At 39.9% G+C, this 24,143-nt stretch overlaps 1 protein-coding gene across 1 annotated transcript; it reads right to left on the reverse strand.

Annotated features, from left to right (window-relative positions):
- Positions 1–215: 215 nt before the first annotated feature.
- On the reverse strand, positions 216–22,166 carry LOC120244864 (zinc finger protein 260-like). Its single transcript, XM_039251616.1, has 9 exons — positions 22,067–22,166; positions 20,439–20,525; positions 15,676–15,787; positions 14,697–14,799; positions 14,109–14,167; positions 12,847–12,973; positions 3,029–3,109; positions 2,358–2,437; positions 216–1,877 (listed from the first exon to the last, which is right to left on the reverse strand). The coding sequence occupies exons 4-9, from the start codon at positions 14,773–14,775 to the stop codon at positions 423–425; spliced, it is 1,881 nt and encodes a 626-aa protein (XP_039107547.1). The 5' UTR covers positions 14,776–14,799; positions 15,676–15,787; positions 20,439–20,525; positions 22,067–22,166; the 3' UTR covers positions 216–422.
- Between the last annotated feature and the right edge of the window lie 1,977 nt (positions 22,167–24,143).

Below are 24,143 nucleotides of genomic sequence, written 5' to 3' on the forward strand. Positions count from 1 at the left end.
ATAAACGCATCTATTTCCATGTACTCCTGTATAATTCAACTTTTAAATTATACATAAAGGTTTTTGTTTTTAACCTGACATGAATTATATTGGTTCATGACAGCTGCCATTTGTGAGTAAAACAACCTCCCTCACAAGACACATAGCAAGAAACACTGTAAACATGGTGGCTTAAAACGTTAGGCATTTATTTTTCTCAAGTAAAACGCCTTGGAGATACTAAAAGTTTTTTCCTTTCAGTGTCAAGTGGTCACACATCTATGGGATGAATAAAGAATTTACCAGTCATTACATAACTTAGCTTTCTCCCACAGATTATTCAAAGGCTTTGTCCCATTCTTTACATACAGTTTTTCTCTGCATTTGCTTGTATGCCATAAAGATTGAGAGTTCATGGAGAACATTATCTCACAGGGACATTGCTAGGAGTTTTGTCCAGCATGAGTGCTCTCACGATGCTTCCGAAGGGTTATGAGCTTACTGAAAGCGTATCCACAGACATTGCATTGATAGGGTTTTTCGCCAGTATGTACTCTCTTATGCACAGTAAGGTTACCCCTTACACTGAAGGTTTTCCCACACTGATCACACTCATAGGGTTTCTCTCCAGTGTGAGTTCTCATGTGTATTTTAAGGGCTACATTCCTCCTAAAAGGTTTCCCACACTCACCACACTTGAAGGGTATCTTTTCCCTGATGTGCTTTTTCATATGTCTCCTATGAGATAAGACACCACTGAAGGCTTTCCCACATTCCTTACACTCATATTGTTTAGTCCTTGTGTGAATTTTTTTGTGCAAAATGAGGAAATAATTCACTCTGAAGGTTTTCCCACACTGAGGACATGCAAAGGGTTTCTCTCCAGTGTGAATTCTCATGTGTTCTTTCAGGCACGAGTGGTCCCTGAAGGCTTTCCCACAGTCACTGCACGTACATGGTTTCTCTCCAGCATGCATCTTCTTGTGCACCACGAGATTACAGCTCATCCTAAAAGCCTTCCCACACTGATCACACTTGTAAGGTTTCTCTCCAGTATGTATCCTCAGGTGGGTCTTCAGGTATGACTGACTACTTAGTCCTTTTCCGCAGACATTACACTCAACGGATTTCTCTCCAGTGTGGACTCTCTCGTGTCTTTTAAGGTATGGGAGAATACTGAAGGTTTTTCCACAATCATTGCAGGCATAGGGCTTCTCTCCTGTATGTAATACCTTGTGAATTTTAAGCCTAGACCTTCGACTGAATGCTTTGTTGCACTGATCACACTTGTAGGGTTTGTTTCTTAAATGAATCTCTTCATGTTGTCTAAGAAGTGAACTATCTCTGAAGGTTTTTCTACAGTCGCGGCATCCATAGGGCTTCTCCCCAGAGTGAATTCTCTTGTGTCGGTTAAGATAAGAGTTTGAACTGTAGGCTTTCCCACATTGGTTACATTTAAAAGGTTTTTCTCCACTGTGGGTTCTCATGTGCAATGTCATGGATGAGTGGTTCTGTAACACTTTACCACACTGGCTACATTGAACAGATTTCTCTCTAGTGTCAGTTTTTTCATGCTTCTTAAGCCAGGAGATTGAATTTAAGACTTTGCCAGAGTCATTGAATTCATAGCATTTCTCTCTTGTATGTTTTCTCTCACGTGCACCTAAGAAAGAACTCCTGGTGAAGGTATTTTTATCTTTTTTACATTCATAGGATTTTCCCCCAGAATGAACACTCTCATGTGAGTTAAGATGAGAACAATTTCTGAGGGGTTTCCCAGGGTGAAGGCGTTGATGGGGTTTCTCTGTGGAATGAATTCGCTGATTCTGAGCAATGCTAGATTTCTTGCGCAAGGCAATTTTATTCTGTTCAATGGATCCGCCTCCATGAGTTTGCTCCTATTGGTTAAAATAAGTTGTGGTCACAAGATTTATCACATTAATCATATTGATTGAGAATCCCCCACACACACATAAATTCTGACATACACTTTATTAGAATAAGACTTTACTTAATATTTTCTTAGTGAATATACACAGCTACTGTCTGAGTTTATCAGCATGAATAAGATGAATGTTATACCACATGGCTCCCAACAGGGTCTCTTTAGAATTTAACATATAATTGCTTTGGAGGGAATTATGTTTTAAATATTTAATGTCTAACTTGCATTATGAATATATTTACTTTGGGGATTCTCTAAAACCATTTCTGGAGCTAGGATGTGAGTTTCCTTCTAACTCATGATTTATAGAATTTTCCATTTCCTATTGTTGAAACAAGAGCCTCAAATGACCCCTTAGTTCACAAGTCCCTTTTCTATTATATGGAATTCTGGACTTCCAATAGAGAGCAAGAAATTCTCCGAGGACTCTTACCTTCTTGCCATGGAGTGCTTCTTTCTCCAAAACATCTTGTTTATGTTGTGATTGTTTGGTTTTAGGGAGAACCATCCCATCTAAGCAAATTGGGGGGAAAGTAAGTTTTGGGAAAGGAGTGGTGACAATATGTTGGCAAAAGCGGTAAACCCCAAGCCCAATCTGAGACAAATCGGATACAACCTAGAATATGAAATGATGGAATGTTTAGGACAAAATTAAGGCCTGTAAGTGCTTCTCTTCAAATAGACCCTAACCTTAGGAAGACAATGTGCAAGAAAAATGCATTCTTAATCAAAGGAATGGTACTTACATGCCTCAGTGTTTTGTATAATTTACTGAGGAATGGTTCTATCATGATTGAAAATTATGTTAACAGGCAAAGACCAAAGCTGTATGTGCAAAATGGGAAGAAGTAGACACCGATTCTAAATGTAAATATTAAAAGGCAAGACAGGTCTTTCTTTCAGAACATAAGTATAAAAGCCAAAGACTAGAGAATACTGAAGCTATACAAATAAGCCCACCAAATAGTCTCTGCTTTCTCCTCAAATTTAAAGGGTATTTGGTTTAAGTTTCCTGTTTGACTTTTCATAATGTACCTCCCTCTCAGCCCCACCAGATCTGGTACAAAACATTCATATACACCCACTGCTCACTTGAACAAGTACCTTGGTGATTTCTTGTCTCTGTTTTCAATTCGTCTTCCTGCTCCAATTGGGTGATCAGAGCAGGTTTGCTGAGCTGCTTTTCTATAACAGGAAACAATGCACATGAGCGACCCATGCGGTGTACAACAAAAGCCACCACCAAACGGTGGCAACAATATCATCTCTGAGGCTCTGAAGATAGAGAAGTGTAACTTCAGGAGCAGCAAAATGATTACCACAAATTTCTAACAGACAAAGTAAAAGTCAAACACTTGGGAGATCAACTTTCAGAATGACAGAATGAGGATTCTGTTTAGCTCATCTCTCCCACTAAAACAACAAAAGATGGGCAAAACAAATAGAATCCATTCAGAACTCTAGAAATTAACCAAACCTAAAGAACTAATGGAAAATTGTCTATCCAAGAAAAAAAAAATCAATGAACCCTGGTAAGAGAAAATGGTCTGACATTTTAACCAGATTATTTCTATTCTTCCTCTGTCCTCAGCTCCATGACATGATGGTTAAAAACCACCAGCCTTGCAGTCAACAAAGAGGTCTGGCTCTGTTAAAAGAATCAGCCCCAGAATTCAGTCAATTATTATTTTTTCTATGCTTGCAGCTCCCTAGAAAACCTATGTCCTTGGGGTATTGTGACTATTGCATTTTAGTCAGAGCTCAGCAGAAAATAAAACTCTTACCCTCAATGCATTACCGTAGGGAATTTGAAAAACTCCAATAAGTTCCTGGGAATCCAAAATTATGTGTATGACCAAGGCTATGGACATGCCCGGGAATGATCTAGGAATGGATAATATCCAAGTCACTTAGCTTTGGTTGAGAGAGAGAGAGAGTGCAAGCAGGGGAGGAACAAAGAGGGGGAGGGAGACAGAATCTGAAGCAGGCTCCAGGCTCCAAGCTGTCAGCACAGAGCCCAGTGCAGGGCTCGAACCCACAAACCACAAGATCATGACCTGAGCTGAAGTCAGGTGCTTAACCAACTGAGCCACCCAGGTGCCCCATAAAATAAAACCTACCTTATAATCTATCTTAAAGGCATGATTTCTTACATAGATCTACTTAGTAAGACATAGGCAAGGCATTTAAAAAAGCATTACTAATCATTGTTGGACTACTAAATTATAATGACCAGGAAACCAGGCTTAAAATTAAAATAAGTGCTTTTTAATGAGAAAAGTTAGGAGAACCTGTAGCCAACACTGCAGAGATTACAGCATCTGTGGAATTCAGCTAAAAAAGTATCTAAACAAATAAGCACCAATAACAAAACAATATAGCTTGATTGGAGAGGCAGTTCATACAACAGTTGGTAAAATATATTATCTAAAATATCATTTTCATGAAAAAATTGAGACAAAGAAACAAGAAAGTATACCAAACATGCAAGGGTAAGAAAAGCAGCCAAAAGAAAATGTCCCTTAAAAGGCCCGCATTTTAGATTTAGTAGGAAAAGATTTAAAATCATCTATTAAATGGCACAAAAACAGACACATAGACCAATGGAATAGAACAGAGAACTCAGAATTGGACCCACAAATGTACGACCAACTAATCTTTGACAAAGCAGGAAAGAGTATCCAATGGAAAAAAGACAGCCTCTTTAACAGATGGTGCTGGGAGAACTGGACAGCAACATCCAGAAGAATGAAACTAGATCATTTTCTCACACCATACACAAAAATAAACCCAAAATGGATAAAGGACCTGAACGTGAGACAGGAAACCATCAAAACCCTAGAGGAGAAAGCAGGAAACAACCTCCTTGACCTCCACCTCAGCAATTTCTTACTTGACAAAACCCCAAAGCAAGGGAATCAAGAGCAAAAATGAACTATTGGGACCTCATCAAGATTAAAAGCTTCTGCACGGCAAAGGAAACAATCCATAAAACTAATAGGCAACTGACGGAATGGGAAAAGATAGTCGCAAATGACATATCAGATAAAGGGCTAGTATCCAAAATCTATAAGGAACTCACCAAACTCCATACCCAAAAAACAAATAATACAGTGAAGAAATGGGCAGGAGACATGAACAGACACTTCTCCAAAGAGGACATCCAGATGGCCAACAGACACATGAAACGATGCTCAGCGTCCCTCCTCATCAGGGAAATACAAATCAAAACCACACTGAGATACTACCTCACGCCTCTCAGAGTGGCTAAAATGAATGAATCAGGAGACAATAGATGCTGGGAAGGATGTGGAGAAACAGGCACCCTCCTACATTGTTGACGGGAATGTAAACTGATGCAGCCCCTCTAGAAAACAGTGTGGAGGTTCCTCCAAAAACTAACAATAGAACTCCCCTATGATGCAGCAATAGCACTGCTAGGAATTTACCCAAGGGATACAGGAGTGCTGATGCATAGGGGCCCATGTACCCCAATGTTCATAGCAGTACTCTCAACAATAGCTAAAACAGGGTAAAGGCCTAAGTGTCCATCAATGGACAAATGGATCAAGAAGATGTGGTTTATCTGTACGATGGAATACTACATGGCAATGAGAAAGAATGAAATCTGGCCTTGTGTAGCAACGTGGATGGACCTTGAGGATGTTATGCTGAGCAAAATAAGTCAGGCAGAGAAGGACAGATACCATATGTTTGCACATATAGAAGGGTTAGGAGGAACTTAACGGAGGACCATGGGGGAGGAGAAGGGGAAAAATAGTTGGGGAGAGGGAGGGAGGCAAACAATGAGACTCTTGAATGCTGAGAACAAACTGAGGAGAGGGGAAGGGGGTGATGGGCATGGGAGAGGCACTTGTTGGGATGAGCACTAAGTGTTATATGGAAACCAACTTGAGAATAAACTATTTTAAAAAAATCATCTATTCTAAGTAAACTAAATGGACAATAAACGATAACAAACGGATGTCCAATCTGGCCATTTATAGTCAATATTGCATTGGGAGTTCTATCCAGGGCAACTAGGCAAGGAAAAATATAAAGAAGAAAGGAAAGAAGAAAGGCCAATTCTATTCACAGATGTCATGAGCTTATTAAGTAGAAAATCTGAAAGAATCCACAAAAACACTATTAGGTTACAAGATAAAAGATGATATACAATATATCAATTTTATTTCTATATACTAGCAATGACTATCATGAAAATGAAATCAAGAAAATAATTCCATTGATAATAGCATCAGAAAGAAAATGCTTAGGGATAAATTTCACATAAGAAGTTTAAGACTTAGGCATTGAGAATTACAATACATTGTTAACAGAACTTAAAGATCTCTATGGGTAGAAAATATAAAAATGACCTATCAGAGATGAAGAACCCAATAACTTAAATTAAAAATACAGCCGCCTGGGTGGCTCAGTCAGTTTAGCGTCCAACTTCAGCTCAGGTCTCAATATCATGGTTCGTGGGTTCGAGCCCCATATCGAGCTCTATGCTGACAGCTCAGAGCCTGGAGCCTGCTTCCGATTCTGTGTCTCCCTCTGTCTCTGCCCCTCCCCAGCTCACACTGTGTGTGTGTGTGTGTGTGTGTGTGTGTCTCTCTCTCTTTCAAAAATAAATAAAAACATTTTTAAAAATTTCTAAGTACCCTAGAGGGAATAAATAGTAGGCTTAGAGGAAGCAGAAGAACAGATCACAGAGCTGGAAGAAAGGGTACTAGAAAGCAATCAAGATGAACAGCAAAACAAAAAGAGAAATATTAAAATTAGAATAGGGGCACCTGGCTGACTCAGTCAGTAGAGCATGCAACACTTGATCTTGGGGTTGTAGGTTTGAGCCCCACATTGGGTATAGAGATTACTTTTTAAAAATCTTGGGATGCCTGGGTGGCTCAGTCAGTTGAGCATCCAACTTTGGCTTATGTTCGTATGGTTCTCGGGTTCAAGCCCCACATCAGGCTTTCCACAAACAGTGCAGTCTGCTTCAGATTCTGTCTCCCTCTCTGCCCCTCCCCTGCTCATACTGTCTCATAAATAAAGAAACAAACAAATAAAATCTTTTTTAAAATTGAGAATAGGTTGAGGGAATTCAGTAACACCATCAAGCATAATACTTGCCTTATATGGATCCCAGAAGAAGGGAGAAAGGGGACAGAGAATTTGTTTGAAGAAATAATAGGTGAAAATTTCCCTAATCTGGGGAAGGAAACAAACACCCAGATCCAGGAGTCACATAAAGCCTCCACCAAAATTAATTCAAGGAGATCCACATCAAGGCACATAATAATTAAAAGGGCAAGAAGTAGTGATAGAATTATGAAAGAAGCTAAGAGGAAAGAAAACAGTTAAATACAATGGAAACAAGGCTTTCAGCTAATTTTTCAGCAGAAATTTTGTAGTCCAGAAGAGAGTAGCTTGATATATCCAAAGTGCTGAAAGGGGGAAAAACCTGCAACCAAAAATACTCCACCCAAGAGTTCTATCATTTAGAATACAAGAATATAAGAGTTTCCCAGAAAACAAAGAAGAAAAGTTAATGGAATTAATTACCAATAAACCAGCCTTACAAAAAATGTTAAAGGGAATCCTTTGAGGGAAAAGGAAAGGCCATAATCAGAAGAAACATAAAAGGAAAAAAAATTCACAGGCACATTCAAACATAATAAAAGTAGTAGATAAATCACTTATAAAACCAGAATGGAGAATAAAGCACAAAAGCAGTAAAATTAGTTATATCTATAAAAATCAGCCAAGGATTCACAAAATGAAATGACATAAAGTATGACATCACATGGTTAAAACTTTAGAGGAGCGCCTAGGTGGCTTAGTCGGTTAAGCGTCCGACTTTCGCTTAGGTCATGATCTCGCAGTTAGTGGGTTCGAGCCCCGCGTCGGGCTCTGTGCTGACTGCCAGCTCAGAGCCTGGAGCCTATTTCAGTCTGTGACTCCCTCTCTCTCTCACCCTCCCCTGCTCACGCTGTCTCTCTCTCTCTCTCCTAGAAATAAATAAAACATTTTAAAAAATTTAAAAAAAAAAAAACTTTAGAGGAGGGAAGTAAAAGTTTAGTACTTTTAGAATGGTTTCAAACTTAAGAGACCATCAACCTAATATAGACAGCTATACCCACAGGATATTATATATAAACCTAAGAGTGCCAATCACAAGTCAAAAACCTAAAATAGATACCCTAAAAATAAAGAGAAAGGAATCCAGGCATACCAATAAAGAAAGCCACAAAAATTACCAGGGGAGAGCAAGAGAAGAAAGGAACAGGGGTGCCTGGGTGGCTCAGTCAGTTAAGTGTCTGCCTTCGGCTCAGGTCATGATTCCACGGCTCATGAGTTCGAGCCACATCAAGGTCTCTGCTGTCCCCATGGAGCTCACCTCAGATTCTCTGTCCTCCTCTCTCTGTGTCCCTCCCCGGCTTCTCAATCTCTCAAAAATTAATAATTTAAAAAAAAAAGGAAAAAGGAACAGAGAAGAACTACAAAAAACATAAGAACAAGTAACAAAATGACAGTAAGTACATATCTATCAATAATTACCATGAATGTAAATGAACTGAACACTTCAATCAAAATACAGAGTTGACTGAATGGATAAAAAAACGGGACTCATCTACATACTGCCTACAAAACAATCATTACAGACCTAAAAGACATATGCAGATTGATAGTAAAGGCATGGAACACATTTACAGTGCAAATGGAAGTGAAAAGAAAGCTGGAGTAGCAATACTCACAGGGAACAAAATAAACTTTAAAACAAACATTGTAACAAGACATAAGGACACTACATAATCATAAAGGGAACAACCCAACAAGAAGACATAGTAACTGTAAATACTTATGCACCCAACCTGGGAGAACCCAAGTACATAAATAAAGCAACTATTAACAAACAGAGGAAATCGATAGTAATATAATAATAGTAGGAGACTGTTAACACCTCACTTACATCAATGGCTAGATCACCCAGATAGAAAATCAACAAGGTAACTACGGATTTGAATAACACATTGAACCTGATGCACTTAAACAGATATTCAGAACTTCCATCCCCATACAAAACATACATTCTTTTCAAGTCCACATAAAATATTCTACAGAAGGTATCACATGATAGGTCACAAAACAAGTCTCAACAAATACAAAAAAACCCTGAAACCATATCGTGCATCTTTTCCAGCCACAATGGTATAGAACTAAAAATAAACCACAAGCAAAAAATCTGGAAAGAGCAAAAATACAGAGTTTAAATAACATGCTACTAAACAATTAACGTGTCAACCAAGAAACCAAATTTAAAAATTAAACCAAATTTAAAAATACATGGAGACAAGTGAAAAGGAAAACACAATGACCCAAAATGTTTGTCATGCAGCAAGAGCTATTCTAAGAGGAAAGGTTATAGCAATACAGGTCTACTTTGAGAGGCATGAAAAATCTCAAATAAACAACCTAATGTTACACCTAAAGAAGCTACAAAAAGAACAAAACCCAAAGCCAGTATAAATAAGAAAATAATAGATTAGAAAATAAATTGAAATTGAAAAGAAATTGAGATGAAAAAATAGAACAGATCAGTGAAATCAGGAGTTGATTCTTTGAAAAAAATCAACAAAATTGATATATGTTTAGGTAGACTCATCTAAAGAGAGAGGACTCAAACTCATAAATAAAGAGAAATAGCAACCAATATCACATAAATACAAAGGATTATAAGAGAATATTATGAAAAATTATGTTCCAAACACATTGGACAACCTAAAAGAAATGAATAAATGCTTGGAAACATGTAATCTCCCAAAACTACATTAAGACAGAATTTTTGAACAACCCAATTACTAACAATGACATTGAACAAGAAAACAACAACAGAAACCTCCCAACAAACAAAACTCCAGGATCAGATGGCTTCACAGATGAATTCCACCATACATTTAAAGAAGAGTTAATACCTATTCTTCTGAAACTATTCAAAAAAATAAATAAATAAAAGAGGAAGGAAATTTTCCAAATTCATTCTAGAAGGCCAGCATTACCCTGATTCCAAAACCAGATAGACACTACACTAGTGCCTGGCTGGCTCAGTTGGTAGAGCATGCAACTCTTGACTGCACGGGCATGGGGACTTCTTAAACAAACAAAGAAGCAAACAAACATTTCAATAGACATTCTTTCCCCAAAGACATACAGATGGCCAACAGTCACACGAAAAGATGCTTAACTTCACTAATCATCAAGGAAATGCAATTCAAAACCACAATGAGATATCACCTCACATCAGTCAGAATGACTAAATTCACAAACAGGAAATAATTAAGTGTTGGCGAGAATGTGAAGAAAAAGGAACCCTCTTGCACTGTTGGTGGTAATGTGAACTAGCGCAGCCACTGTGGAACACAGTATGGAGTTTCCTCAAAAGATTGAAAACAGAATTACCATAGGATCCAGTAATTCCACTACTAAGTATTTACCCAAAGAAAACGAAAACACTAATTCAAAAAGATATCTGCGCCCCTATGTTTATTGCAGCCTTACTTACAATGGCAAAAATATGGAAGCAACACACCTGTCCACTGACTAATGAATGAATAAATAAGATGTGGTACTCAACCATAAAAAAGCATGAAATCTTGCCATTTGCAACAACCTGGGTGGATCTAGAGAGTATAATGATAAGTGAAATAAGTCAGAGAAAGACAAATACCATATAATTTCACCCATGTGTAGAATTTAAGAAATAAAACAAAGGGGAAAAAAAGACAAACCAAAACAAATTCTTAACTACAGAGAACAGTTACCAGAGGGGAAATGGGGAGATGAGTGAAATAGGTAAAGTAGATTAAGTATATGTGCTCGTATCTTAATGAGCACTGAGTAATGTATAAAACTGGGGAATCATTCTATTGTGCACCCAAGACTAATATAACATTGTATGTTAACTATACTTTAATTGTAATTGTAATTAATTAATTAAAAATTTATTAATAAATAAAATAAAGACCTCTACGAATGAAAGAACATCTCATGGTCATGGGCTGGAATGCTAAGTTAGCAACTCTCTGATTGATCTACAGATTAAATGTAGCTTCCCACATTGGACCCCTAACTGGATTCTCTGCAGAAATTGAAAAGCTTCTAAAATTCATACGAAAATGCAAGGGATCCAGAAGAGTCAAAACAATCTTGACAAAACAAAGTTGGAGAACATACATTTCCCAATTCAAATCTTACTCCAAATCTATGACAGCAACCAATAGCATGGTACTGGCATAAAATAGAAATACAAACTGTTGGAGGGGCGCCTGGGTAGTTTAGTTGGTTAAGCGTCCAACTTCGGCTCAGGTCAAGATTTTGCTTTGAATGGGAGCCCCATATCAGGCTCTGCACTGGTGGTGCAGGGATTCTCTCTATCCCTCTCTCTTTCTCTCTGCCCTTTCCCCATTTGTGCTCTCTCCCTCTCTCAAAATAAATAAACTTTAAAATATATGTATATAAACCATTGGGATAGAATTGAGAGTCCCGAAAATAAGCTGGACGTTATTAAAATTAAACTTTTTGCCACAATGATACCACCAAGAAAGTGAAAAGACAACACACAGAATATAAGAAAATATTTGCAAAATTATATACCTGATAAGGGATCAATATCCTGAATACATAAAGAACATTCACAACTCAATAGAAAAAATGGCAATCTAATTCTTAAATGGGCAAAGGATTTAAAAGGATACTTCTGGGGTGCCTGGGTGGCTCAGTCGGTTAAGCATCCGACTTCAGCTCAGGTCATGATCTCGCAGTTTGTGGGTTCAAGCTCCGCTTTGGGCTCTGTGCTGACAGCTAGCTCAGAGCCTGGAGCCTGTTTCAGATTCCGTGTCTCCCTCTCTCTGACCTTCCCCTGCTCATGCTGTCTCTCTCTCTCTCTCAGAAATAAATAAAACATTTTTAAAAGTTTAAAGGATTTCTCCAAAGAAGATATACAAATGTCCAAAAAGCACACAAAAAGTTGCTTAACATCACTAGCCATTAAGGAAATGCAAATCAAAAACACAATGAGATACCATTCTGTAAACACTAAGATAGATATAAACAAAAAGACAGGCAGTAATAAGTGTTGACAAGAACATGGAGATTTTGGAACATTTATACACTGGTGGAAAGAATGTAAAATAATACAGTCAATTTGGAAAACTGGCAGTTCTTCAAAATGTTAAGCAGAGAGGTACCAAACAAATGGCCCACCAATTCCACTCCCAGGCCTACACCCAAGACAAATGACAACATATGTTCACAGGAAAACTTGTACTACGTGAATGTTTGTAGCAGCACTATTCATAGTAGCAAGTGCCAAAAATCCAAATGTCCATCAACTACATGAATGGACAAACAAAATGTGTTAAGTCTACACAATAGAATATTATTCAGTAATAAATAAGAGTTAAGTACTGATATATGCTACAACATGGATGAACCTAGAAATTATGCTATGGGAAAAGAAGCACATCACAAAAGACCACATGTGGTATGATTCCGTTAATATGAAATATTCAGAATAGGTAAATCTAGAAGTTACTGCCAGAGTCTGGAAACCAAGGAGGAATGAAATGCCCTGGAAGCAGGACAATGGGAATGTTCTGGAATTAGACAATGGTGATGGAGGTACAATTCAGAATATGCTAAAAACACAAAACAGACACACATACACAACACATTCCTTTGTATTCTCTAAATGGCTTAACTATGGTAGGTAAACTATATCCTAATACAGGCTATTTTTCTTAAGTGTAAAAATCTACAAAAACCTACGAGAAACTTATAGGCTGTACCACAAGGTAACTGGGGCTTACCCATGCCAGAAATCCATGCTCAAATAAAGGAAGGGATTATGTCAGCCTTACCCAGGGACGCCACGTTTCTGTAGTTCTCCAGCATCACATCTCTGTACAGTTTTCTCTGACATGGATTCAACAACGCCCACTCCTCCTGGGTGAAGTCCATGGCCACATCCTCAAAGGTTATTGAGTTCTAAAATAATCAACACATTTTGTCTCAACCAGCAACCAATCCCACCAGCATTCTTGGGAAGAGGGTCATGGTGACCTCACTGAGGATGAAAGACCTCTTTCATTCATAGTAATTTCAAAATCCTAAGACACAGTCATCTTGCTTCTCACTTCTTATAAAAAAAATTTTTTATTGTTTATTTACTTTTGAGAGAGAAAGACAGAGCATGAGCAGTGGAGGGACAGAGAAAGGAAGACACAGATCCAAAGCAGACTCCAGGCTCTGAGCTGTCAGCACAGAGCCTGAAACAGGACTCGAACTCATGAACCACGAGATCATGACCTGAGTTGAAATCAAGAGTCAGACACTTAACTGAGCCACCCAGGCTTCTCTACAGTCTTACTCTTCTTTCGGTCTCCCGATCCAATACAGACTTGAATACACTGCAGGAAAAATACTTGCTAAATGAATACATTTTCCCACACAGAATGACCACATATTTTATAACCTTTTACTTTCCCTAACATCATTAAGTAGAAAAGATGCCTGAAAAACATGTGTAAATAGTAGAGTTCCTACTTTGTTGGAACTCCCTGAACCACCATCAGGTCTCAAGATCAGGGATGGGTTTGTAAGGCTCCTATGAAAATTAAAAGGAAAACTTCACTGAAATGGAGTTGGGAAGCCAGTAGTGGGAACTCTCGCCCCCTACCGTTAGTGGTCATTGCAGACCCAACTGGAAGAGACAGATCTTGCAAATCCTTACTTTACTACCCCAGCAGGAGGAAAAAAGGTTTTCTCCTCCTAAGCAGCAGCCTAGGGAATGAGAGACTGCCACAACTTAGCCAATGGAAAGTCACTATATACATTGAGCTCCCAGTTTATTCAGTAGACATATTGTTTACATGAGCCTTCCAAGTGCTTCCATTCCTCCATAAAACAGGTTCCTCGCCTTTGTTCTCCAGACTTGCCTAGTTTTGCTGTAGCTTTCTTGCCCCAAACTGCAATTCTCTGCTATTCCTGAATAAACCCATTTCTGCTGGTAAAATCACTGACAAGTTTTATGTTTAAGGTTAACACTCCAGAGTGTTGGCAAGAAACACATTCACTCCAGGAAAGAATTGTATTTTAAGAGAAAGAAAGATTCCTGACTCACCTGTAACACAGAATGGATGCTTTCCACCTTTGTGACCCTCTCATAGGCACAAGCAGGGTCTAAAACAGGCAGAGATAAAAGACAAGGTGACATAGTCTAGGCACATCCAATATGTTGACACCCAGGCTAGAAATTGCCTCACATCAGTTGAGTCACACACACAACATATTATCTAGAGCAGCCTGCCCTGCCCCCCAGAGCCAGAAAATAGGGTGCCTTACTACCCACGAGGAATGGATTTAGTCTCAATGTTCTCAGGCAAGGAAACTGAAATGCAGAAAGATGGAGTTGTTATCTTTCCCAACTTTACAAAACAGATGGGTGGGATAAATGAAGTGCCACCCCTAAATATTCTTCCGTCTCCCCATGATGCACATATGCCTTTCCTCCAAAATCCCAAAGGGCACTGAATCATACATGAGCAAATTAGGGGGCTCCAAGAGTTTGTAGAGTTCCACACCACCTCCTCTCATCTCAGCCTCTCCTTCCCAGTTCTCCTCTGTGGCTACTCAGCTCCCTGCTTTTGTACCCACCTAGGGTGGAGAGACCACTTAATTTTCGTGAAGCGCATCTACCCTAAGAACTTACCAAATACAGAAGATAGATGTGTGGCTGCCATTTTACAAGTGTTTGAATAAACATGCCCGGGATGCTCTTTTTCTTGCATCTATGGTCTACTGAAGCCAGCGCTCTAAAGAAGAAACATTAACAAGAGAACATGCAAACTTGCAATTTGATTCTGGGTCTTTGTTTTTCTTGCCTTGGGCAGCCTCAAAGCAATATGGTAGGAGTTCTTGATCTTCCTCTCATCCTTAAGGTAAATCTACCATATTATCGAAGCGCATTACCCATCATTTATTAAAAATCCCATCTCCATGGAGGCTCTATACTGGCTTCTCACCTGCAATGGCACCAACACATAGATCTGACTCATAGCCTGACTCCCACTCTTTGACTCTCTGCCTTGATTCAAGATGATTCTATGTTCCTGGGCATAAACTAGGAAAAACATCCATGGCTTCCACATCTCAGTTACATACCTTGAATTTATCATCACTAAGGCTCTTGTGCTCTCCAGAGCAAAAAGTCAGGCATCCCTGAACTCTGAACACAGTAGCTATACTTCCACCCTGTTCACTTTTTAATCTGTATTGTACCTGCTCTCTTACCTCAGAGAGAAGTGTCCAAGCTGTCTACCCCCCCAATTACGCTATTTATAATCCCCATTTCCTTGACACTACATATAAAATGCCATGACCCATCATTTCAATAATATATTTTCTAAACCTCAAATTCCTCTCTGTCCTTCTGTAACACCTGCTCTCGATAATTCCAGCCATCTGTCTATCCTACCTGGGTGATTTCCACCTAACCAGTTATAGGGGTAGCCTCAGCCAAAAATCTGAGGCCTCATCTACTCTAAACAGGCCTTCAATGCTAAAGGAAAAGCTTCACAGGCAATTTAACCCTCTAGTTATCCAAATGCCTTTTTATAATTTCTCCAGAATTTTGAATTTCACATGGTCTCAACTCTCCCTCTTCAACAACATATGATCTTATATCTTACTTCACAGAGGAAGAGTAATAATGAGAAGGATCCTTCCTCTCCTTGGCTCTAATTCAAAAGAAGTCGGACACCATCATGGTTTCTTCTTTCACTAGGCAGACAAGATGTCTTCCTTAAAAAAAGAAAAAAAGATTTTAGGGGCACCTGGGTGGCTCAGTCGGTTTAGTGTCATGATCTCCCGGTTCATTGGGCTCTATGCGGAGAGCTCAGAGCCTGGAACATGCTGCCAATTCTGTGTCTCCCTCTGCCCCTCGCCCACCATGCTGTCTCTTTCTGTCAAAAATAAACATTAAAAAAAGATTTTATTTTTAAGTCATCTCTACATCCAACAGAGGCTCAAACTCACAATCCAGAGATGAAGAGTCACATGAACTGAGCCAGCCAGGCACCTCTCTTTCTTCTTATCTAAAGCCAGTATCTCTTACTTTTCTTTGCCAGGGTTTCCCATCCTTGGCACTGGATGGCACATTGGGACTGGATACTTTATTATGGGGGCGCCCATATGCTTAACAGCAACTCTAGACTCTACCCTGTAGATGTCAGTAGGATCACCTCCAGTTGCAAAATGAAAATTGTCTCCAGATATTGCCAAATGTCCCCTAGGGGGCAAAATTGCCCGTTAGGAATCATTGATCTAATCCGTTCATATCTTCTCTCAGAAAGCTTACTCTAGGGACGCCTGGGTGGCTCAGTCAGTTAAGCATCCAACTTCAGCTCAGGTCATGATCTCATGGTTCCTTGGGTTCAGGCCCCGCATCGGGCTCTGTGCTGGCAGCTAGCTCAGAGCCTGGAGCCTGCTTCAGATTCTGTGTCTCCCTCTCTCTCTGACCCACCCCTGCTCATGCTGTCTCCCTCTCTCTTTCTCTCTCAGAAATAAATAAAACATTTGAAAAAATTAAAAAGAAAAAGCTTACTCTATTGATTATTCCTTGGTTCTTTTTACATCACCACTGTAAGCAGAAAGAGTTAGGGGTCTGCAGAAAAAGTGAGACAGCTTTTTGACATAAGAAGTCCTTTTAGGCCCCAGGCCACCTTGTGATGGATGCCTGACCAGCACTACTTGCCCAAACCACATTCTTGAGTCATCTTTGCAGGATTTAAACTCCTTTGATCACTCAGATACCAGACAAACTGGAGCCTGAGAACTGATGTTGACCTTTGCTGGCCTCCCGTGAATTTCATCAACTAAGACCTGGACTCTCTCACCTTAAGGTGACTTTTGCCTCAATTCCATGCACAATTCCCCACTGCACAAGCCCCTTCATGATGTGTATGTGCTCTTAGCTTAAACTTCCATAGTTTTGTTGTGGGAGGAAACACTGCTTTAGGAAGTAGCAAGTTACTTGTTGTACGTAAAACCTTCCTTTTCCTATTCTTTGGCTTATTTGTGTCCTTTGACTCGACATACACCAGGAGGTGAACCCAGCTTTGAGTAACACCATCAACTTCTATTTCAGTGTACTTAAGCCTTTAACGTTTGAACATAATTAAATAACTCCCATCTTGAAACAAATGTATGCCCTATGTCCCACTTAGCCCTCTGGTTATTGCTCACTCTTCTTCACCACCAAGCTTCTTAGAAGGCTGGTCTATCCTCATACTCCCCCCATTTTCTCACCACCCTTGATACACTCCAACCTGGTTTCCATCACCTGCACCCCCACCATTCCACTGACACGGTTCTGCCAAGATGGCCAAAGATTTAAGAGAATTAATGAGAAATTAATCCAGTGAACGCACTTCTGTCTTTGACTAGGTTGGTCCCTTGGAAAAACTATCACTACTCTCTTCTGTAAGTTATGTTCTTCCCCAGGCTTTTGTGACCACCATCTTCCAGTTGTCATCTTACTGCCCTGGCTACTCTCTTTCAGCCTCTTCTCCCACTGCTGACTGTCCTCCACGATCAGTCCTGGCTTCTATTTCTTGACTTATTCTGTGCCTTCTGTATCTATCCATCCATCCCCTTGAACTTAATTTTCACCTCTATGCTGATAACATCCAAATAAATGTCCAGTTTAGGATCTCAAATTTATGCTCCAGACCCATAAATTGCTTTTCACCTACTGTCATCTAAAATTTTCAAAGACTCCTCTAATGAAACTTAAAAACTGAACTTACTGGGGTGCCTGGGTGGCTCAGTTGGTTAAGACTTTGGCTCAGGTCCTGATCTCACGGTTTGTGAGTTCAAGCCCCGCATCATGCTCTGTGCTGACAGCTCAGAGGCTGGAGACTGCTTAGGATTCTGTCTCACCTCTCTGCCCCTCCTCCACTCATGCTCTTTCTGTTTTTTGGAAATAAATAACAAAACAAAATTTAAAAAAAACTGAACTTACTATCTCTTTCAATAAACTCTTTTGGGTGACTCAGTCAGAGCGTCTGACTCTTGATTTTGGTTCAGGTCATGATCTCGAGGTTTGTGAGTTCAAGCCCCACATTGGGCTCCTCACTGACCATGTGGAGCCTGCTTTAAATTCTCTTTCTTCCTCTCTCTCTGCCCCATGCCCACTTGTGTGCGTGCATGCTCTCTCTCTCTCTCTTTCTCTCTCTTTCTCAAATAAACTTAAAACATTTGCACTCTCAGTAAGGCATGAGTTCCCTGGCTATTCAAAGTAGGCAGATCAAGGATCATTGGTTATCACATCCCTCATCCCATCCCACAGCTGTAGTTAACTGAAACAAGATTAACCATTTGACAAGCTTCTAGTCTCCTATGGTCTGGAATCAATCAATACCTAACAGAATCCTCGATTCCTCCCCCTCACCGCACAACAGCATTGAAAAATTAAAATATAGGTACACTCTCTCCCCCATCCCCCAAAACAGCAACAAATCACTTGAAACCTAAAATTATTCCTGACAGGCTCCACCACACCCTCCCACATAGGGGAAATTGGTGTAAACTCACACTAATCCAAACTACGCCCTCCTCTTTCCCTCCCCCCATCTCAACACCCAAATTCTATCAATCATATAATGGTGCTTTCTCTAGAGAAAAATCTCCCCGACATGGATTATCCTTTCCTGTTATTTTTCAGTCTCTTTAATGTTATTTTTTCAGAACCACCATTGTGACCCCAAATCCAATGTAAAGCTGGTCTCCTCTAACTAAAAGCTTCTGTTCTCCTTATGTATGTAGCCTTCTTCACAATTTGTAATTACATATTTAGTTCTTTGCTTACTTACATTCTTTCTCTTCCACTAGATTGTAATGTTCCAAAGTACAAGAGTGGCCTTTTCTTATTTAAACACTATACCCACTCACTGACACATTGCTAGCCACATCAAGTGCCCAGAATTCTGGGTAAAGAAATGAATGAGTCTAAGAAGAATCGATTCTGTCCCCATCTCTCATTCTACTCTTAAAACCAAGAGTCTAGATCGCCATCACTCATTCCTAAACGCTTAGACTAATCCTTAGTCTTGTTTCCACCCCCTCAAGCTTGTCCTTCCTGCCCTCCATCCTCACTTCCTCCAAGAGCTAGCTCCTCTAAACACAAATCTATGGAAGTGATGAATCACTCCATTCTACACCTGAAACTAATATTGCACTATATGTTAACTAACCAGAATTTAAATGAAAGTTTGAAAAAGGAAGATAAAAAGAAATTTAAAAATCTAACCATGGGCCACCCCTACTCACAATGGCTTCCTCCCAGCCTTAGAATTCAATCTCTATCTTGCTTTCAAGGTCCCAAATCATACCATCTAGCTCACCTTCCTCCTCTCTCGCTTTGCTTTGTTTTCAGCCCAGTCCTGTCTTGCTCAGTTTCCTCAACACGCCAGGCTCCTAGCTGCTCCAGGAATTTTGCATATGCACTGCTCTCTTGCTACAATGCTTTCCCCATTCCTGGCTCCACCCGGGCCCCGCCCGCTGCCTAGCTGTACTGCAGTCATTTCTAAGATGGCGGCTTTAAGGTCTTTTCTTTCCAAGAAGCACCCTTTGATCAAGTCCTCCCCTGACATCCTCTCATTTACAATAGCTCACAATCAGCCCTTATTTATCACACTTAATGGCAGGACTGTAAACTCCAGGGGACTTGACCCTTAGTAATTTTTTTTGTCATTAAATCTGAGGGACTGAGCTAACAGTAGTAACAAGGTCAGTGTAGGCAAGTAATTATTTGTGGACCACTAACAGGAAACAAAAACTCACCCCAGTAATGTTTTAGTGTGAACATACTAAATGATAAGAAATGCCAAAATATATGTGACAATAGAAGATATATTGAGTTTTTGAAATAAGATGAATTCTATCTAGGTAAACAAGGCTTCAAATTCTGTAAAAGAATAATCTTTATAACCGAATCCCTTGCATTTAAAACCAAAGCTAATATCTAATTTCCCCCTGTTATGTTTTATCTGGCAAATAAATTTTCATTTCATTAACACTAGGCAAAACTCATCTCATGTAGTCAATTCAGTTCTGATTTCAGACAATATCTTAGTGAAGTTACATTATTTTTTTTAGAATCTCTTGATTTTCAAGCGTTGGGGGTTGTCCTTTTACTTGAGCTCCCTTGAAAAGGAAAAAGATGACCTTGAGAATAGAACTCGCAATTAAAAGGTAATACGCTGCCCATCCCAATACCCTGTTGAACAAAACCTACCCAACATAAATAACTGGAAAATTCTATTTCGCAAGATACGCCGACCTTAAAGTTCACCCTGATACCCACAGTCAAGAGCAAACATTCTGCGAATTAAAAATTCCCTTACAAAATGAAGGGTCGTGGGGAACACCCGCCTCAAGTTCCATTACTCACCAAAACGCAGAAATCGTAGGTCATCAAGGTAAGGGCTGGAGCCAGGCTGATGTCCACATTAGTCCTCAGCTACAGCAAGCGTTGGATCTGAAGAAACACAAGGTCACTGACTTTTATCTAGTAATGCCATTGAAAGGACTAAAGGATTCAAAGACACGCCCTATTCCCCTTGACTAGACTTTCACAGTGCATTTTACATAGGATTATTGGTAAAACAAAGGATACTCCCTGAGTAACCTAATTCCTGCTCACTTGGTACTTCCTAAATATCCAGAAAGATACAATGACTCAGAAATTTCAATAGAGTAATTCACTGCCTAAGTTGCTGCATCTCTTTGCAGGGTATTTTAGCATGCATTCATTCACTGAATAAATATTTATTGAGTGCCTACTGTATACCACACACTATTCTAAATATCAGAAATGTGGAAGAAACAAGTCATAATTATATAGAAAAATCAAGTAAGTATGAAAGCTTGCACAGAGGACAAGAGAAGTAAATGGTAAAGAGATAGTGAGTGATTGATGCTGGTGAACACGGAATCTTTATTTATTTTATTTATTTTTTTTTTTTTGCCTAACTAGCAGTTGAGGATTTTTTTTTTTAATTGACCTATAGTTGACACAACACAGGCACCCTTTGAAGAGCTAATGTTCCAGCTGAGACATTGACAAGGCTGATCAAACTCAGAGCTTGACATAATTTAGGCTACATTTACTGAGAAGGCTGGGCCTTAAATTTTATGAGAACTGCCCCCACTGTGACTTGTTTGCTCTACGCCTGGCCCAGGTCCCCACCCCTCCCCCACATGCCTACAACAAGTGAACATTCCCGCCTCATCTTTCCTGTTAGTGCAATATTTAACAGTCTGCTGAATTTCAAGACACACCCCTTACCCTTTCCCAAGCCACCAGTCTCTGCGCGTTGAAGCTCTGTTTACCCACCCCTCCCCTGTTCCGCATATTCCTTGCAAATCTTCGTGTTACAAGAGTCCCCCTTAAGAAAACCTTTCGTTACTAACTTTGAAATGCCCTTAAAAAAAATTTACCAAGGCACCTGGGTGCCTCAGTCGGTTAAGCGACTGATTCTTGGTTTCAGCACAGGTCATGATTTCACAGATTCGTAAGTTCAAGCCCCGTGTCAGGCTTTGCACTGATCATGAAGAGCCTACGTGAGATTCTTTCTCTTTGCCCTTCTCTCTCTCTCTCTCTCACTCCCTCTCTCAAAAATAAATAAAGATTTTTTTAAAAAAATTTAAAGAATTAATTGACAACAACCATGAAGACAATCAGGAAGGGCTGAGTTGTGGCAAACTGCCTCCCAGAAGAGCGAGTGGTACATGGTTGAATAGTGACTGTCTCTGCTTTTGGGGCATCTTCATCAGCCCTAGACTGTGAGCTTTAACTCTTGGAACGGAAGAGGCAGGAGAAGGAAAGGGCAAATGCCTTATGCCTCTGTCAGGTAATTAGCAAACCAGTAGTTTCCTCCCTTCTGCTGCAGGTAGGAATTGGATTGGAATGAAGATTGGCTAATGAGCAGCTTTGGAGATGAGCTCTCTAGGGACAGAAGAAAAAAAAAAAACTGTAAATAGACTGCTTGTTCCCCATCAACACAATCTCACACCTACCAGACGAGGAAGGAAGACACTGTGTCACTTCTTAGAAAACGTGTCTTGCCCAGAAACTCCACACATAACTGTCTCCTTGAAATTCTCAAAAGTCAATTTGTCTTCAACATCCACATCTTCCATCAATACATATGGTCTTCTGTGGGACCATCCTGGAGAATCAGAAATCTCTTGTAAGTTCTGGAGAATAGGGGCAAATTACTATTATTGTTGTTGTTATTCGCATGTAGAGTTAGTCCTAGGGTAATTAAGTAGGAAGTCTAAAGCAGTGGTTCTCAAAATGTTGTCTCCAGCCAGCAGCCAAAGCTGGGTTCGTGTGTGCACACCCCGGGCAGTCAGAGAGAACCCCCACGCTTGGTTTAATGCTTTGCTGTCACCATCTGAAATGTATGAGCTAGGAGTGCCCCCTTTTCATTTTGCCCTGGGACCTGAAAATGATGCAGCCATTTTTGCCTGAAATACCATCACCTGGGGAGTTCTTTGAAATACACTTTTTTTTAAAGCTTTTTAAAAAATGTTTATTTATTTTTGAGATAGCATGAGGAGAAGGGCAGAGAGAGAGGAAGAGAGAATCCTAAGTGGGCTCCGCGCTGATAGCCCCGAGCCTGATGGGAGGCTTGAACTCAGGAACAGCAAGGTCATGACCTGAGCCGAAGTCGGGATGCTCAACTAACAGAGCCTAGGTGCCCCTAAAAGACACTTTCTTAGTCCTTACTTAGACATGCTGAAACTCTGGGGTGGCATCCAGCAACCGTATTTTGAGAACTCTTTCAGGTGAGTCTGATGCATGGTCAAGATTGAGAATAGCTGTCTAAAGGCACTCCCGATTTTGCATTAATTGCTTGGCATATTTCCAAGTCCCCTGGCACTAGATTCACAATTGCTCCTGATTCTGCAGACACCTTTTCCTCACTCCAAGTTTGCAGCAACTAGTGCCCTACTCAAAAGAATCAAAACTTTCTAAACTTCTCTAAGGATTCCAGGCTGCTCTAATGCACCACTTTATTTCCCAGGTATGGCAGAAGGGGACCTGTCTGGTCTATGGTCACATTACTAATGCTAAATCCAATTCTTTGAAAGAGACACTGAGATTTAAGGGAAAGAGACCAGTCTCCCCTAAATGTAAACTTGCCCCTACATGTAATCAAGGGTCCTAACAAAATTTTCAAAATGGTCTCTCTCACTATATACAGGTGTTGCTCCATGGCTATTCTCTCCCCCCCCCCCCCACCCAATTCCTTATTCTTCCTGTCTTTTCCCCCTACACCCTCCAGCACACACCACTCAAAGGGAGGTATCAAGTCAGGATCTTCTCAAGTTTCAGTGATGCTGATATCAATGATATGAACAGTGAGTACACATTCTGCTGTGTGCTTTATTTTTTCCTTTTCATGTACATTCCTGGAGTGTGGATACCACATTCTCACTTCTGTTACCCGGATAACAAACAAAAGCTCAAGCATGTTCATGGATTTCCTTCCTTGGCTTTATATAGGATTTGAATCCAGATGGCTCATTCTATACCATTTAGGAGCTTCTACAGCAATGCTTTGCAAAGTGTGGTCTCCTCCACCCTTTCACTCCACCCTCCTCCACTCTATCAGCCTCACCTGGGAACTTATTAGAACTACAAATACTGGATCTACCCAACTGGAAATTCTTGGGTAGAACATAGGGGTCTGTGGAGTTTTTGGTTTTTTTTTTTAAGATGAAGTATAGTTGACATACAAAATTATATTGGTTTCAGGTGTACAAGAAAGTGTTTTGACAATTATATACATTAAAAAATGCTCACCATGATAAGCGTAGTTACCATCTTTCACCACACAAAGTTATTACAATTTTATTGACTATGTTCCCTTTGCTATACTTTTCATCCTCATGAATGTACTTTTCATCCTCATCCTCATTTCTTTCATAACTGGACATTTGTACTTCTTACTTCCCTTCACCTATTTTGTCCATCTGCTCCTGGGGTTCTGTTCCCTGAGAACCCCATCCATGAAGTGTGAGAAATGAGGGGCAATTGATTTCTCAAACTGCCATGAAGGACAGAAGCATAAATAAAGCAAATCAG

The sequence above is a fragment of the Hyaena hyaena genome, unplaced genomic scaffold (assembly GCF_003009895.1).
Source record: "Hyaena hyaena isolate Hyena2069 unplaced genomic scaffold, ASM300989v1 scaffold_396, whole genome shotgun sequence".
Classification (NCBI taxonomy): domain Eukaryota; kingdom Metazoa; phylum Chordata; class Mammalia; order Carnivora; family Hyaenidae; genus Hyaena; species Hyaena hyaena.